The sequence below is a fragment of the Lutjanus erythropterus genome, chromosome 1, assembly GCF_056507025.1.
Source record: "Lutjanus erythropterus isolate fLutEry1 chromosome 1, fLutEry1.hap2, whole genome shotgun sequence".
Taxonomy (NCBI): domain Eukaryota; kingdom Metazoa; phylum Chordata; class Actinopteri; order Lutjaniformes; family Lutjanidae; genus Lutjanus; species Lutjanus erythropterus.
The window spans coordinates 23043954-23056078 of NC_139317.1; the positions used below are offsets into that span (position 1 = coordinate 23043954).

Here is a 12125-nt window from a genome sequence, read left to right on the forward strand (position 1 = left end):
TTATACAACAAGGTAGAAGGAAGATGGGTTGATAAACAAGCAAAAACTAATTGTTGGAAGGCACTGTAAATGGGCAAGACACAGACAGCGTAATTGCTTGATGTGAATATGCCAGAATGCACTTGGGCAACACACTGAGGACATCTGCATCTAGCATTGTCATCATTTCCATATCAACTATCCCACAGTGTGTATTATATGTTAATGTTATACATTTTTTAATAATGTTTGTTTTTTTCCTTACACAGCTGGAGGGAGTGAATGAACCAGTGGTTTTGCAGGTGTTTGTTGGCAACGATACTGGGCGTGTGAAGCCTCATGGATTCTACCAAGCCTGCAGGGTGACTGGCCGTAACACCACAGCCTGCAAAGAGGTGGACATTGATGGCACAACTGTTATCGAGGTGTCACTTGATCCAAGCACCAACATGACACTAGCGTATGTTTAATTTCCATATGTTATATGTATGTATTTATGTTATATGTTACATGTCTTAATATGTTTTACTATGCTAAATCACAAACAGAGACCTCTTTTCGAGAGCAAATGATGCTTTTATGTTCACTGTTGTCCAGATAATTCAAACCAGTTGCTTACTAAAGCAAGTGCATACTGGTTGCATAATCTGTTGTTGTAATAAGAGGTTGAGGTTTTTGGTGTTGTAAAAAAGCTGCAAGTTTAGCAAACATTGTAAAGGTTGTTGTTTTCCCGGCTAACATTGTCTCTGTGTGCAGGGTGGACTGTGTTGGCATCCTGAAGCTCCGTAATGCTGACGTTGAGGCTCGCATTGGTGTGGCTGGGTCGAAGAAGAAGAGTACACGCGCTCGGCTGGTGTTTCGGGTCAACATCCCCCGTCCAGATGGTTCAGTGCTCACACTACAGACGCCTTCATCTCCGATCCTATGCAGTAAGTCAGTTTCCTTGTGTTTGTGTTTGTGGAAATGCTGTCATGAACTGAAAATTAATGTTCGATTGTAGATATTTGCAAATTCTGTATCTTGTTCCATGCATTTTGGAGTACCATTTCAGTACTTTAAACTAGTTTCATGGAGGCTAAACAAGCAGTTGACCTGTCACCTACTTAGTTAATAATTACCATCATAAACTGAGCTATTTTCTTCTCTTTAAGAGGAGATGTGCTCTTTGTTAAATATAACCTGAGGTAAGGAGACTGTTGTCTTTTGATGTCCACATTTGGAGACAATGTGTAAAGATCTCTCCAGATTCAAGTTTTATTTAATAATGCATACAGTATGAGGGTGTGGTTGGTCTCATAAACAGGAAAGACGCCTAGGGCCATTAGAAGAAAGTCTCTGAGTAAGTGGATTTGGGAGAGACAGGGGAGAAAGAGAAGGAAAGGACGAAACAATAGAGGTGTGTGGACTCCTATTGTTTACACAGAGCCAGCATGCAATCCAGGGAAATATCTTTCCACAAAACACAGAAATACTAATCCCCGTTGGCATCAGTGCGTGTGTGTTGGAGAGTAGTGAAAAAGTTTTGTGAAATGTGTGAGAGGACAAAAGGAGTGATTCTGAGCTTCAGGTGTTGTAGTCTCTGGTACACATAAGGTAGTTTATGCTTACAGTGCGTTGGATAAAGCCACTGAAATTATGTCAGGCAATCCCGAAACACATATTAACTAACTTGAAGCATCATTGTTATTTTTAGTCTTTGAATTTATCTGTTTTTTTGGATATTAACAATAGATCAAATTAGAAAATATGATTATAATACAAAAATAATGATAAAAAGCAAATTTTCTAAATACCACAAACCCTCATTGGTTTAACAGTTTAGTGTTAAAATAATTACTTTGAGGGAATAGTAGACACCTAATAATTATGTGTTTTTTTTTTTTTTTTTTTTGGTTTTTTTTTGTTTTTTAATTAATAGCAGCATAACATCTGTTATGTTCAAGCCAACCCACTCCTTTTATTTCTTTTGTAAAACTTGGGATGTTTTTTGTGAAAATTATTAATGAGCCTTGTTGAAACTGTTAACGTCCACTCTGTTTACAGCTCAGCCTGCGGGGGTGCCTGAAATCCTGAAGAAGTCACTACACAGTTGTTCAGTGAGAGGAGGAGAAGAGGTCTTTATCATCGGCAAAAACTTTCTTAAAGACACCAAAGTCATATTTCATGAGAATGTTTCAGGTAGAGAAAAAAAGTATTTTTTTAATATCATTATCAATGGGGTCATTTTGGTTCAATGGATTTTTAATTTTTGTCCAGTAAGCAGGCTGTGTCTTCTGTCTGTTCCAGATGAGAAATCGTGGAAGGCAGAAGCTGAAATTGACATGGAGCTGTTTCACCAGGTAAAAAATGTGATTGTTCATGTGTTATTTTTGTACCTAATGATTAATGCCAATTACTAATAATGAGCTGAGTAGATAGAAGCAGCCATTTCAGATTTGTATGGGGCTTTAGATGTAATCATCTTAAATGGCTGCTGGTTCAAAGGTTTGAGTAGTCTCATTGTGTTCTGACCTAATTACACGCAGTCTCAAAGGCTATACTGAGTGTGTCTCAACAGTCCAGTTTAAACCTTTGCCCCTGTAAACAAAATAGTCAGAAGTAGTTGAATTGATGAATCTGCAGCTAATAGTAATGGTTCTTGTGTTTAAGTCACTGGATGTCATTTAGCTTTTTGATAAAAGGTACACTGTGGAGTTTTCTTGTAAACAAAGACAGTGTTGATAACATTCATTGGGCTTATGCATGAATTATTTGTAAGAACACTTTAAGAACTTTTATGGCATTCATCAGTATTTTTATATGTACTGTTTGGTAAGATCAAAGAGTGCCCTCGACCACACTGCTAAATTAAGGTGCAGTTTAGGTGCATTTCCTTGTCAGTAGCACGCATCAGCCTCACAGTAAGGTTATATTTCCCATCAAGACATTGCTCTGCATATAAGCAATGGACAGATCATATCGTTTTGCGTCGCCTCTATCATCTGCAGCAATGAGCTTCCAGGGCAGCGGGTGTAGCCATGTTGGATTATGACGTTCTTCAGGTTATTCATCTGTAAATTTGGTTGGTACACCCTTGTTTCAAATAATACTGCCACAGGCAATACTGCCATCTGCAGTCCTGTGCAAGCATTTAACAAGCCTTAATTCTACTGCCCTTATATGGATTTACTGGGGTATTGCTATATACTAATTGCAAATTTCTTGTTATGCGTGTTCAACATAAAATCTAATGTGATTTATCAACATACTGAGGTGGTTAGAGAACAGACAGTGGACTTCTCAAGAATCCTTCATAGGATTTTCTTATTTTCATCTTACTGCTTTAATGACAAATGTAAGAGAAAAACACTCATACATGAGGCCCATTGTTTCTGACTGGCTATGTGGTGTTTATCTGCAAGGCCTAACAAATGAATATAAATACAATCTGCTCATTCTTTTTCTGCTTCTCGTCCAATACACATTTTCATTAAAACCATCTGGAGTCAAAAAATGTGTAAGTCGTCATTCCCATGCTGATGATGTGCTGTTAGACCACAAGATACAAACAAATAGATGACCTGCTCATCCAAATATTGCTCCTCACTGTTGCTAGTGGTCAAAAAACTGTACAGTGTACCTTTAATTGTTGTATATTTTCTATTTCACTCACCTTTTGACTCAGATTAGGTACATATATATTTAGACTTTACTGTTGTATTAATTCTTGTGTGCTGACTTTTTCACCCCCAAGAATCACTTGATAGTTAAGGTTCCTCCGTACCAGAACCAAGCCATCACATCTTCAGTGTGTGTGGGGATCTATGTGGTGACGAATGCTGGGAGATCTCATGATGTTCAGCCTTTCACCTACACTCCAGATTCAGGTTTGTTCCAGTCAAATTTCAGTTAAATTTCTCTTTATCTGTCTCTTCTCAGCTTGTTAAATAGCATGTAACTTTCTCATTACAATGTCATTATTTCCTTCAGTGCTTTTTAGATTTACTGTCTGGCTTACTCTGTTTCTTAACCTGAGAGTGAAAAACAAGTATTGTTGTAGTTAGTCACCACAAAAAGTTTATTTTACACATATTTTCTCTACCACACAAACAAGAGCTGCATCACAGCTTTCTTGAGTTCATACTTAGAAGGCTCGCTCAACACCACCACCTACAGTTCAGTATGATCAAAGCATGCATTAGTAATCAGCAAAACACAGCCAATTTCTGAACAAACAGGGTCATCTACATTCAGGACTGTCATCAGCACTTTTTCTAATTTCAAGGTCCTTTCCATTTACAGTCCTGTGCACCACATCTTTTCAGATAACATTATTGTTATGCTGTGTCTGACATTAACTTTCCAGTTTTGTGGGCTCATAGAGATAGATATCTGTTGATGTTTGTTTTTGCAGCCATAAATGATGTTCCTGTGAAGAAAGAAATGCCCTCTCCGGTGAAGACCTGTTCATATGATGAACAAATTAAAGGTTATTTTTCTTTTGTTTACAACCTAATCATTATTATGGCATCCCATTTGAAGACTGTTTGCTAATGTACTGTAAATAGGATCAGGTACATTTTTAGCTCACAATGGACTGTCTTGCTCTTACAGTTCTAGATGGTGCCTTGATGCCTTCGATGTTGCCTGTAGTGAAGAGAGAGGACGTTACTCCAATGGAGGTCACGAGTAACCTCCAGGCTTCTGGTGTATTTAAGGTGATATATTGATCTTTAACCTCATTAAAGGCCTAATTAGCTTGGATTCAAGTAATTTGATATTATAAATTACATAAATTGTTTTCTAAAATTTAATTTGCTTGTATACTTTATTCTCTTATGGTACTTGCCTGTAAGAGAAGTGTTATATGTTGGCACTTTTAAAGGTGGAATATGGTGGCTTTGTCAGTTGCTGTTTGCAAACACACCACACAGATAATTAATTGTTGAGTCTCATTCCCAGGATGTTGGTAAAGTTTCCCATACACAGCAAAATAATGCTAAAATAACACAATGCAGAGAGAGCAGGGCCTCTGCAGTTACAGACACCACCACACTCTTCTAGTGGGTCACAAGTTGTGATTGAGAGGGATTATTTTTATATGTCTTACAATGTTTCCCCTAGCTTTTTTGCTTTGGGAGGGGGGTTGCCTGGGCTGGAATGAGCGTGGTCCATCGTTGGGGTCCTCGCAGGACCCTCTCGCCAAAGGACCCCATTACCATGATTACAAAGCATTTGGACCTGAATAAACAGTTAACACTGTTTTGTGTTCACATTTTTTTATTTTAGCAGTGGAACACTGTTTTTATTTATTTATTCATTTATTTATTTATGCATCCATCCATCCATCAGGCATGGCGTTATGGGTGGGTCTAACAGGCCTGGGCCACCCACACATCCATATCCTGTGCCATTTGAAATAAATATAAAGATTTAAAAAGTGATCTCACTTTAACAAAAATTGAAAAACTTGAATTTCTGGGTGGGGGTCCTGTTGGCAGGTCGGGGGCGTCTGTTAGAGGGGCGGGGTGCTCTCCCAAATAAACTATAGGGGAAACACTGTTTTATTTAGAAAAATCCTGCATAGTGTGCCTTAAGCAATAAAAATAATACAATAAAACTGACTATGAACACTAAAAGCAAAATAAAGCACATCTTTTATCTTCTGTTTTGTGTTTTTGCAGACTGGTGACTTGTGTCCAGCCCAGCAGGGCGCAGACATGGCTGCAGGCCATCTAAATAAAAACAGACCATTCTCCAACAACCTGGCTCAGCCTGCAGGTGATCCTGACAAAGGCCAGGCTCCTGTTTTTACCAACACAGAGCCCTTAAGCACTATCCAGAAGCAGGACATTGCAGCAACCAGCTCATTCTCTGTGCCTGCTGACTCTCTGCTCCAGCAGAGCTCGCAGCAGTTCCTCCTGGAGTCCCGAGAGGGTCTTGGACAGGAGAGGCCCAGCAGTGGGTCTGCAGCTGTGGGGAGGCTGTGTGGAGAACCAGCACCTCAACAGCAGCAACTCCCCCTATTCCAATCAGATGAAGTGGCCCAGCTGGAGGAGGCAGTGAGGCAACTTAAAGCCAAAGGGTTCTGTAACTTACCGCTTCAGTCTGACAACTCAATCACCAAACAGCAGCAGCAACATATGCAGCACCAACAGCAGATCCAAAAACAGCAAATTCAGCAGCAGCAGCAACAGCAGCAGCAACAACTCCAGCAACAGCAGCTTCAGCAGCAGCAGCAACAGCAGCAGGTTCTGGAGAATCTACAGCAGCAACTGTTTCAGTCACAGATCCAGATGCAGTGCAGCATGTTTCAGGACACCTCTCAGGGCAAGAACACAGAGCAGCAGGGCTCAACACAAGGAGTGGTGCCAAACCAGGGGACTCTTTTCCAACAGGCCCAACAACAGCAGCAGCAACAGCAGCAGCAGCAACAGCAGCAGCAACAACAAGCAGCTCTCTTTCACCAGGCGAGTGACCTGCTCTCTATTCAGACCAACTTTCTCCAGCAGACTCCCTCACACCCGTCACCGCCCATGTTCCACAACCCCAGTCCACAAACACAGGATCCACAGGGGGGTTTGTTTCAGAAAGCCTCTCAGGAGCAGGTCCAGGCCGCTCTATTCCAGAACACCATGACAGTACTACAGTCTCCAGACCAACAGCCCTCAACACCCGGACTCTTCCTCCCTCAAACATCCCTGTCCTCTCAGCTAACCACCAACAGTGCTCAACAACAGCAGCAGCAGCAGCAGCAGCAGCAGCAGCAACAGCAGCAGCTGGCCTTCCTCAGTGCTCTGCAAACTCCTGCCCCTGAACCACAGTCAGTATTTCAGGCTCAGACGCAGCTCTCGCCCATTCAACAGAGGAGCCCCATGGAGCAGCAGCAGCCCTCGCAGCCTCAGCCCCACACACAGCCGGCCCAGCAGGCCTCCCTCTTTCAGAACATCTCCCCACATCCATCTGCAAACACGCTCTCTCCAGGTCAGCAGCAGCAGCAGGCCGGCCTGCTCTTCTGCAACAACCCGCTCTCCACTCCGGACCAGGCCTCCAGCCTCCTGTTCAGCAGCCAGGGCCAGATGCCACCTCTCACCAGCAGCAGTATGGTTTCCCAAGAGCCCCAAAACACCTCTCTTCTCTTCTCCCAAGCCAGCATGGTGACAGTCAACCAGCAGGATCGCTCTGAACCCATGGCCTTGGGGAATCCCACTGATCCAAGGCAGCAAGTCATGTTCCAGGAGCAGCAGCCGATGCAGCTGGGCAGTGGCTCAAACAGCCGTCAGGAGCAGCCGGTGGGCCTCTTCATGCCTCAGTCCAACATGGCCTCTCTGCAAGGGGGACTGGCTGCTCAGGAGCTTGCACAGTCAGCTATGTTTGCCTCACAGAATGGCGTGGCAAACCTCCAGACGACCACCTCCTCCCCTGTTCAGCAGCCAGGGACTCTGTTTCAGACTGCTGTCAGTGGGAGCATCAATCAGCCCAGCCAGCCGCAACAACCTGGACTCTTCCTGTTTGGGATTCAGAGTGGTAAGAGCTTGATTACACAGGTGCATGCTCCTGAACATGTTGAGATAGTATGATTGTCAGCAAGGCAGAAATGATAGGCACCATCCACAACTAACAGACTGACAGCCAGTGTCAGCTGTTGTTAACTCCATTAGCAAATTGACACAGTCCCTCATACCACATAAAGGATTGTCGAGTTATTGAATGAGAAAGTCAGTCGGTAACTAATTGGGAAACCTTTGTGCAACCTAAATATTTATTTAGTTTATTCTCATCACAAGGTCAACTGACTTTTTTTTAACCTCAGTTTAGGTAGGTAGGCATCCACTCCTCGCATCCATTCCTTTTTTATTCCTTTTAGCTCTGCAAACAGGCACTGTGGCTGCAGAAAAAATGGTTTGGTCCTTGTTAGCTCTCCAAAATCTTAACAAGTTTGGAGTAGGGGTGTCAAAGCATAACGCTTTTGGTTTGTAATATTATGGATAATTGTCTTTCAATGGAACGATACTGTACATGAACATATGAGTGCATATGAAAAGCACAAAGAAACATGACACATTTAACTTACGTTACAAAGTCCTGTATGAACACATTGTGACCTGCTGTTTTTCTGCCCCCCCCCCCCCCCTCTCTTTTGTAGAATGCGGCCAGCTGATGAACACTCCTGGAAACACGCTGTCGGATCAGATCATCGCCATCAGTCAGTCTGGTCAGAACCAAAGAGAGAGTGATGCACACATCCAGTCTCTACTCAGCCAGTCCCTGTCTCAGTCTGGTTCTGTGCAGAACAGCATGACAGCATCTCAGAACATGGAGAAGATTGATGACCTGCTGGTCAGCCTGCAGGAGTCGGGCAGCAACTTAACTCGTTCATACTAACCTTCACACAGGTCCATGGAGATGTCTTTTATTTTTTACTGATTATATCTGGAATCATTGTAAAATATTGAGAGAATAGTCAAAATAATATCTGTTGAGAAGCACACGCAGTAACATTATGTGCTTAAATCTGATCACCAAATATTTTTCTGCCCTACTAACCTTATTTGGTCTTCTTCAGGATTTATTAGAAAACAGCAGTGAAGGTAAACATTATCATGAGTGTTGCTACCCAGTCTCTTTAGTCCTTGTGATTATTCTCCAGAGCGTAATTATTGTTACTGGACAAACTGGATAGATTGTATAATCGAGACAGTGAATTGGGAATTTAGTTTGGAATTTCTTGGCTGAGTGGGCTGACCAAGAAAAGAGACAAGAACAGAACTGTTCTGTGGGAGAAGCAGCTTTTGGCCCTTTTTTGGCTTTTCCTCTGAGAGTACAGTAGCTTAGTGGCCTTGGCATTGATTTAACTTGTGAAGTTTCATGTACATCTGTAGATAGACTGTCAGTAATGTTATCTGCAGCATCTTTTGGTTCTCATGGTGTTTTCCAAAGTGTTCTCCAAAGTGTTTAGTGGTTTCCACGAATAGTGTTCCCTTTAATACTTCTTTTGTATTTTCTGTTGCATAGAGGGTAGAGTGTGTGGTACAGTAGAAAAGCCTGGACAGACTATGGTACGTATGGATGAATATATCAAAGAAGGTAGAACTGTTGGCATGATTTGAAAACTATTTTCACATGATGCAACAGTGCAGAAAGTGAAAAAAGGTTAGAGAAGTAGAGAGGAGATAGAGAAATGAGGGGTAGAAGAATGCAGAGATGAATAGAAGGTTTTCTACATGTGGGTGCTTATTATTTTAGTGTTTTAGCAGCTAGTTAGCACCTGGTGATACAAATAAATTTGCTCTAGCTGTCTCTGATAGCCCACAAAACGACTTCAGTTAACAACATGATAGAAAGAAACTACTCAGTAGTTGTATAAATGAAGTAATGTGGTGTTTGTTTGGTTATTTACAAAAGGCCTGGCTAAATTAGGTGTAGTGTTGTCAGACCTGTTTGGTAAAGTAATAACTGTAAAAGAAAATTTGTAGTTCAGCCAACAGCTGTGAAACATATCTTTCAATATTAGACACAGATTACCACCACAGTGTACAGATAGCACTTTGCAATATACATAAGCAAACATGTTCAGGCTAACATTTAGTCTGTATTCATCAAAACCAAACTGTGTCAGTTTGCTACTTTTTTTTTTTTTAGAACAGATTCTCCCTTTAATACATTACAAAGAGATGAATCTTTTTAAAAAGTTAGGTGGGAGAAACATAAATATTGGCTGAGACTTCTTTTTTACACATATATTCAGCACTTTACAATGCTGTTCTTGTAGGGGTGTCACGATTCTCCAAATCCACAATTTGATTTGACTTTTTGTTTGTTTTTTTTTCATGACGATTTGATTCAATTTTTCAATTTAAATGTGTGTTTTTTGTTTTTGTTTTTTTTTAGCACAGATGGCTATGCCATAGAATATCAAATCTTGATTTGTCCTGATCAACAGATCTATGTTTTTAATGCCCTGATCACTGTTATTTGCATTTTCAAATTCTTCTTTAAAATGTTTATAGAGTATCAAGTGTGAAATTATGGCCGGTATTGCATCCTGCTTTGTCTCTGTTTTTTTTTCTTCAGACATGTGCCAGATGCTGTAAGTAGGCGGGACGGAGAAAAAAAATACTGTGAGAATCGCTGAATACTTTCAAATGTTGAAACTGAAAGCTCATTTTGATCAATTTTTTATTTAATATTGACATTGTGACACCCCTAGTTCTTTGTGACCACTTTATTCATCGAGGGTACAGTTCAGTCCCAGAGGAGGTGGATTTTTTTCCAGCCACCTCTTCCTCATTGTTTACAGTGAAGAAGATACATTTTATAAACATGCACATGCATCAGAAATTATTGTCATTACTGTCCTGTGTTTGCATGGCAACATTTGTGCAGTGGAGCAGACTCTTTCAAGCCAGTATCACTAAATTTATCACAGTCAGTTAACACATATCATCTTTTTCTATTGGTTATGGTCTGGATCTTGTAATATAACAGTGCATGTCTTTACCAGCCATGTTACAACAACCATTATTCATTCCCAAAACGTAATACATTATTTATTCCTGAAAACCAGCTTACAAATCCGGACAAATGAGGAAAAATGTGGATCAAGACATGTTTATCCAAATAATTTCAGTTGACATATAACTCTTATTTAAATACATGTGTCTACAGTAGAGAGAGTAGAATGTAATATAGTATATTATTATTATTATTTTTTGTTATAAGGGTTAGATCATTGTGTGTTTTTCTGCGTCAGGCACGCATGAACTGGAATAGTATTCAGCTAGAAAAGAGCCTTTTTTTTAACCAGTTTTATTCATGTGATGGATTCACTGAATGTTGAGGAAAAGCAAGTGTTTGTTGGCTATGACTGTACATTATCCATCTCATCCAGGTTAAGGTATTACCATGCAGGAACAGAGCCCATTTTACATGTATTCTTGTAAATGTACAAGTTAATCTGCAGTTGGCCAGTGGCCTCAGGACCAAAGTTTGACTCGAATCTTGCTTTACTTAAATCCTGATGACAGGCCAGTTTTATGGCTCGTGAGCTTTTACTCTTGTTTTTTCTGACTTGCAAGTTAACTTCATCATTAATAGACATGATGTCCTGCTGCCACACTTTTCTTTCTGTTTGTTGTGTTGTTTTGGTAAAAACAAAAAACAAAAAAACCCCACACATTTGTGTCATGTTTAGTTTCACTGTATGTGTACGCATGAACAAGGGGCTGGTCTCTCTGATGATGACAGAATTAGCTCAGTTTTATGCCTCAAGTTGTTGTCTTGTTTTCTCTGTACAGTTTGTTAGAAACATAAACAACGTTACATTTTATACACTTTAAAAATCCAAAACAGCTGTTGTTTTATGATGGAGATTATGTGTAAACTTGATTAATGTGATTTGTGGAACTACGGCGTGTCAATTTGAGCAGTTTGAGTGGTTTTTAAAGGGACCCTACTCCTGAAGGAAACCTGACTTTGGAGAAAAGAGCTATCTGTGATTGGCTTTCTTCAACTTGTGAAATAGAAGAACTAAGATTTCCAGTGTTGAGTATTTATGATTTTACTTGTTTTTGTTTGTTTTACAAAATTTAGAAAGACTTTCTTTTTTTTTTTTTATTGGTATAGTACTTCTGCCTCTTCTTGGAGAAGCATGTCTAATTTATTTGTGTGTTGGTTATTTCCTAAATTGTTTCCCATAATCATAGTTGTGTTCAGATGTTTTCTGATTGTATTGATGACAGCAATGTGATTTGGCCCCCCACACCTGCTGATACTGTAACTGGCATCTTGTGATGATGATAAATAAGATGTTCCGATACCATTTTTTCCTTCCCCATACCAATTCCGATACCTGAACTGTGTATACTGGCCAATACCAAGTACCAGTTCAATACAAGTGTGTTAAAAACTCATCACATCATCCATATCATATCACCTCCATAACCTTGTGTGCAAGCGATGTGATTGCTATCATTGTTGTATGGCCTGGCTCAGGTTAAAAGAATTTGCCATACGGGACACTCCTTAGAAGTAGTACGGCCCCATTTTGGGGCTTATAAATTACATGATATTGGATTGGTGTGTAGACTCAAATACTTGCATTTTCGGCAGTATTGGGGTCATTTCCGTTACTGGTATTGGTATCAGAACAACCCTAATAGTGAAGT

At 40.4% G+C, this 12125-nt stretch overlaps 1 protein-coding gene across 1 annotated transcript in view; it reads left to right on the forward strand.

Annotated features, from left to right (window-relative positions):
• Positions 1–9249, forward strand: part of nfat5b (nuclear factor of activated T cells 5b) — a 36706-nt gene extending 27457 nt beyond the window's left edge. Inside the window, exons 5-13 of the mRNA XM_084717267.1 lie at positions 249–439; positions 736–908; positions 2023–2157; positions 2266–2318; positions 3713–3845; positions 4373–4447; positions 4573–4676; positions 5643–7485; positions 8105–9249. Coding sequence (XP_084573393.1) covers positions 249–439; positions 736–908; positions 2023–2157; positions 2266–2318; positions 3713–3845; positions 4373–4447; positions 4573–4676; positions 5643–7485; positions 8105–8343 — 2946 coding nt within the window. The 3' untranslated portion in view covers positions 8344–9249. The remainder of the gene's footprint in view (positions 1–248; positions 440–735; positions 909–2022; positions 2158–2265; positions 2319–3712; positions 3846–4372; positions 4448–4572; positions 4677–5642; positions 7486–8104) is intronic.
• Positions 9250–12125: the final 2876 nt, after the last annotated feature.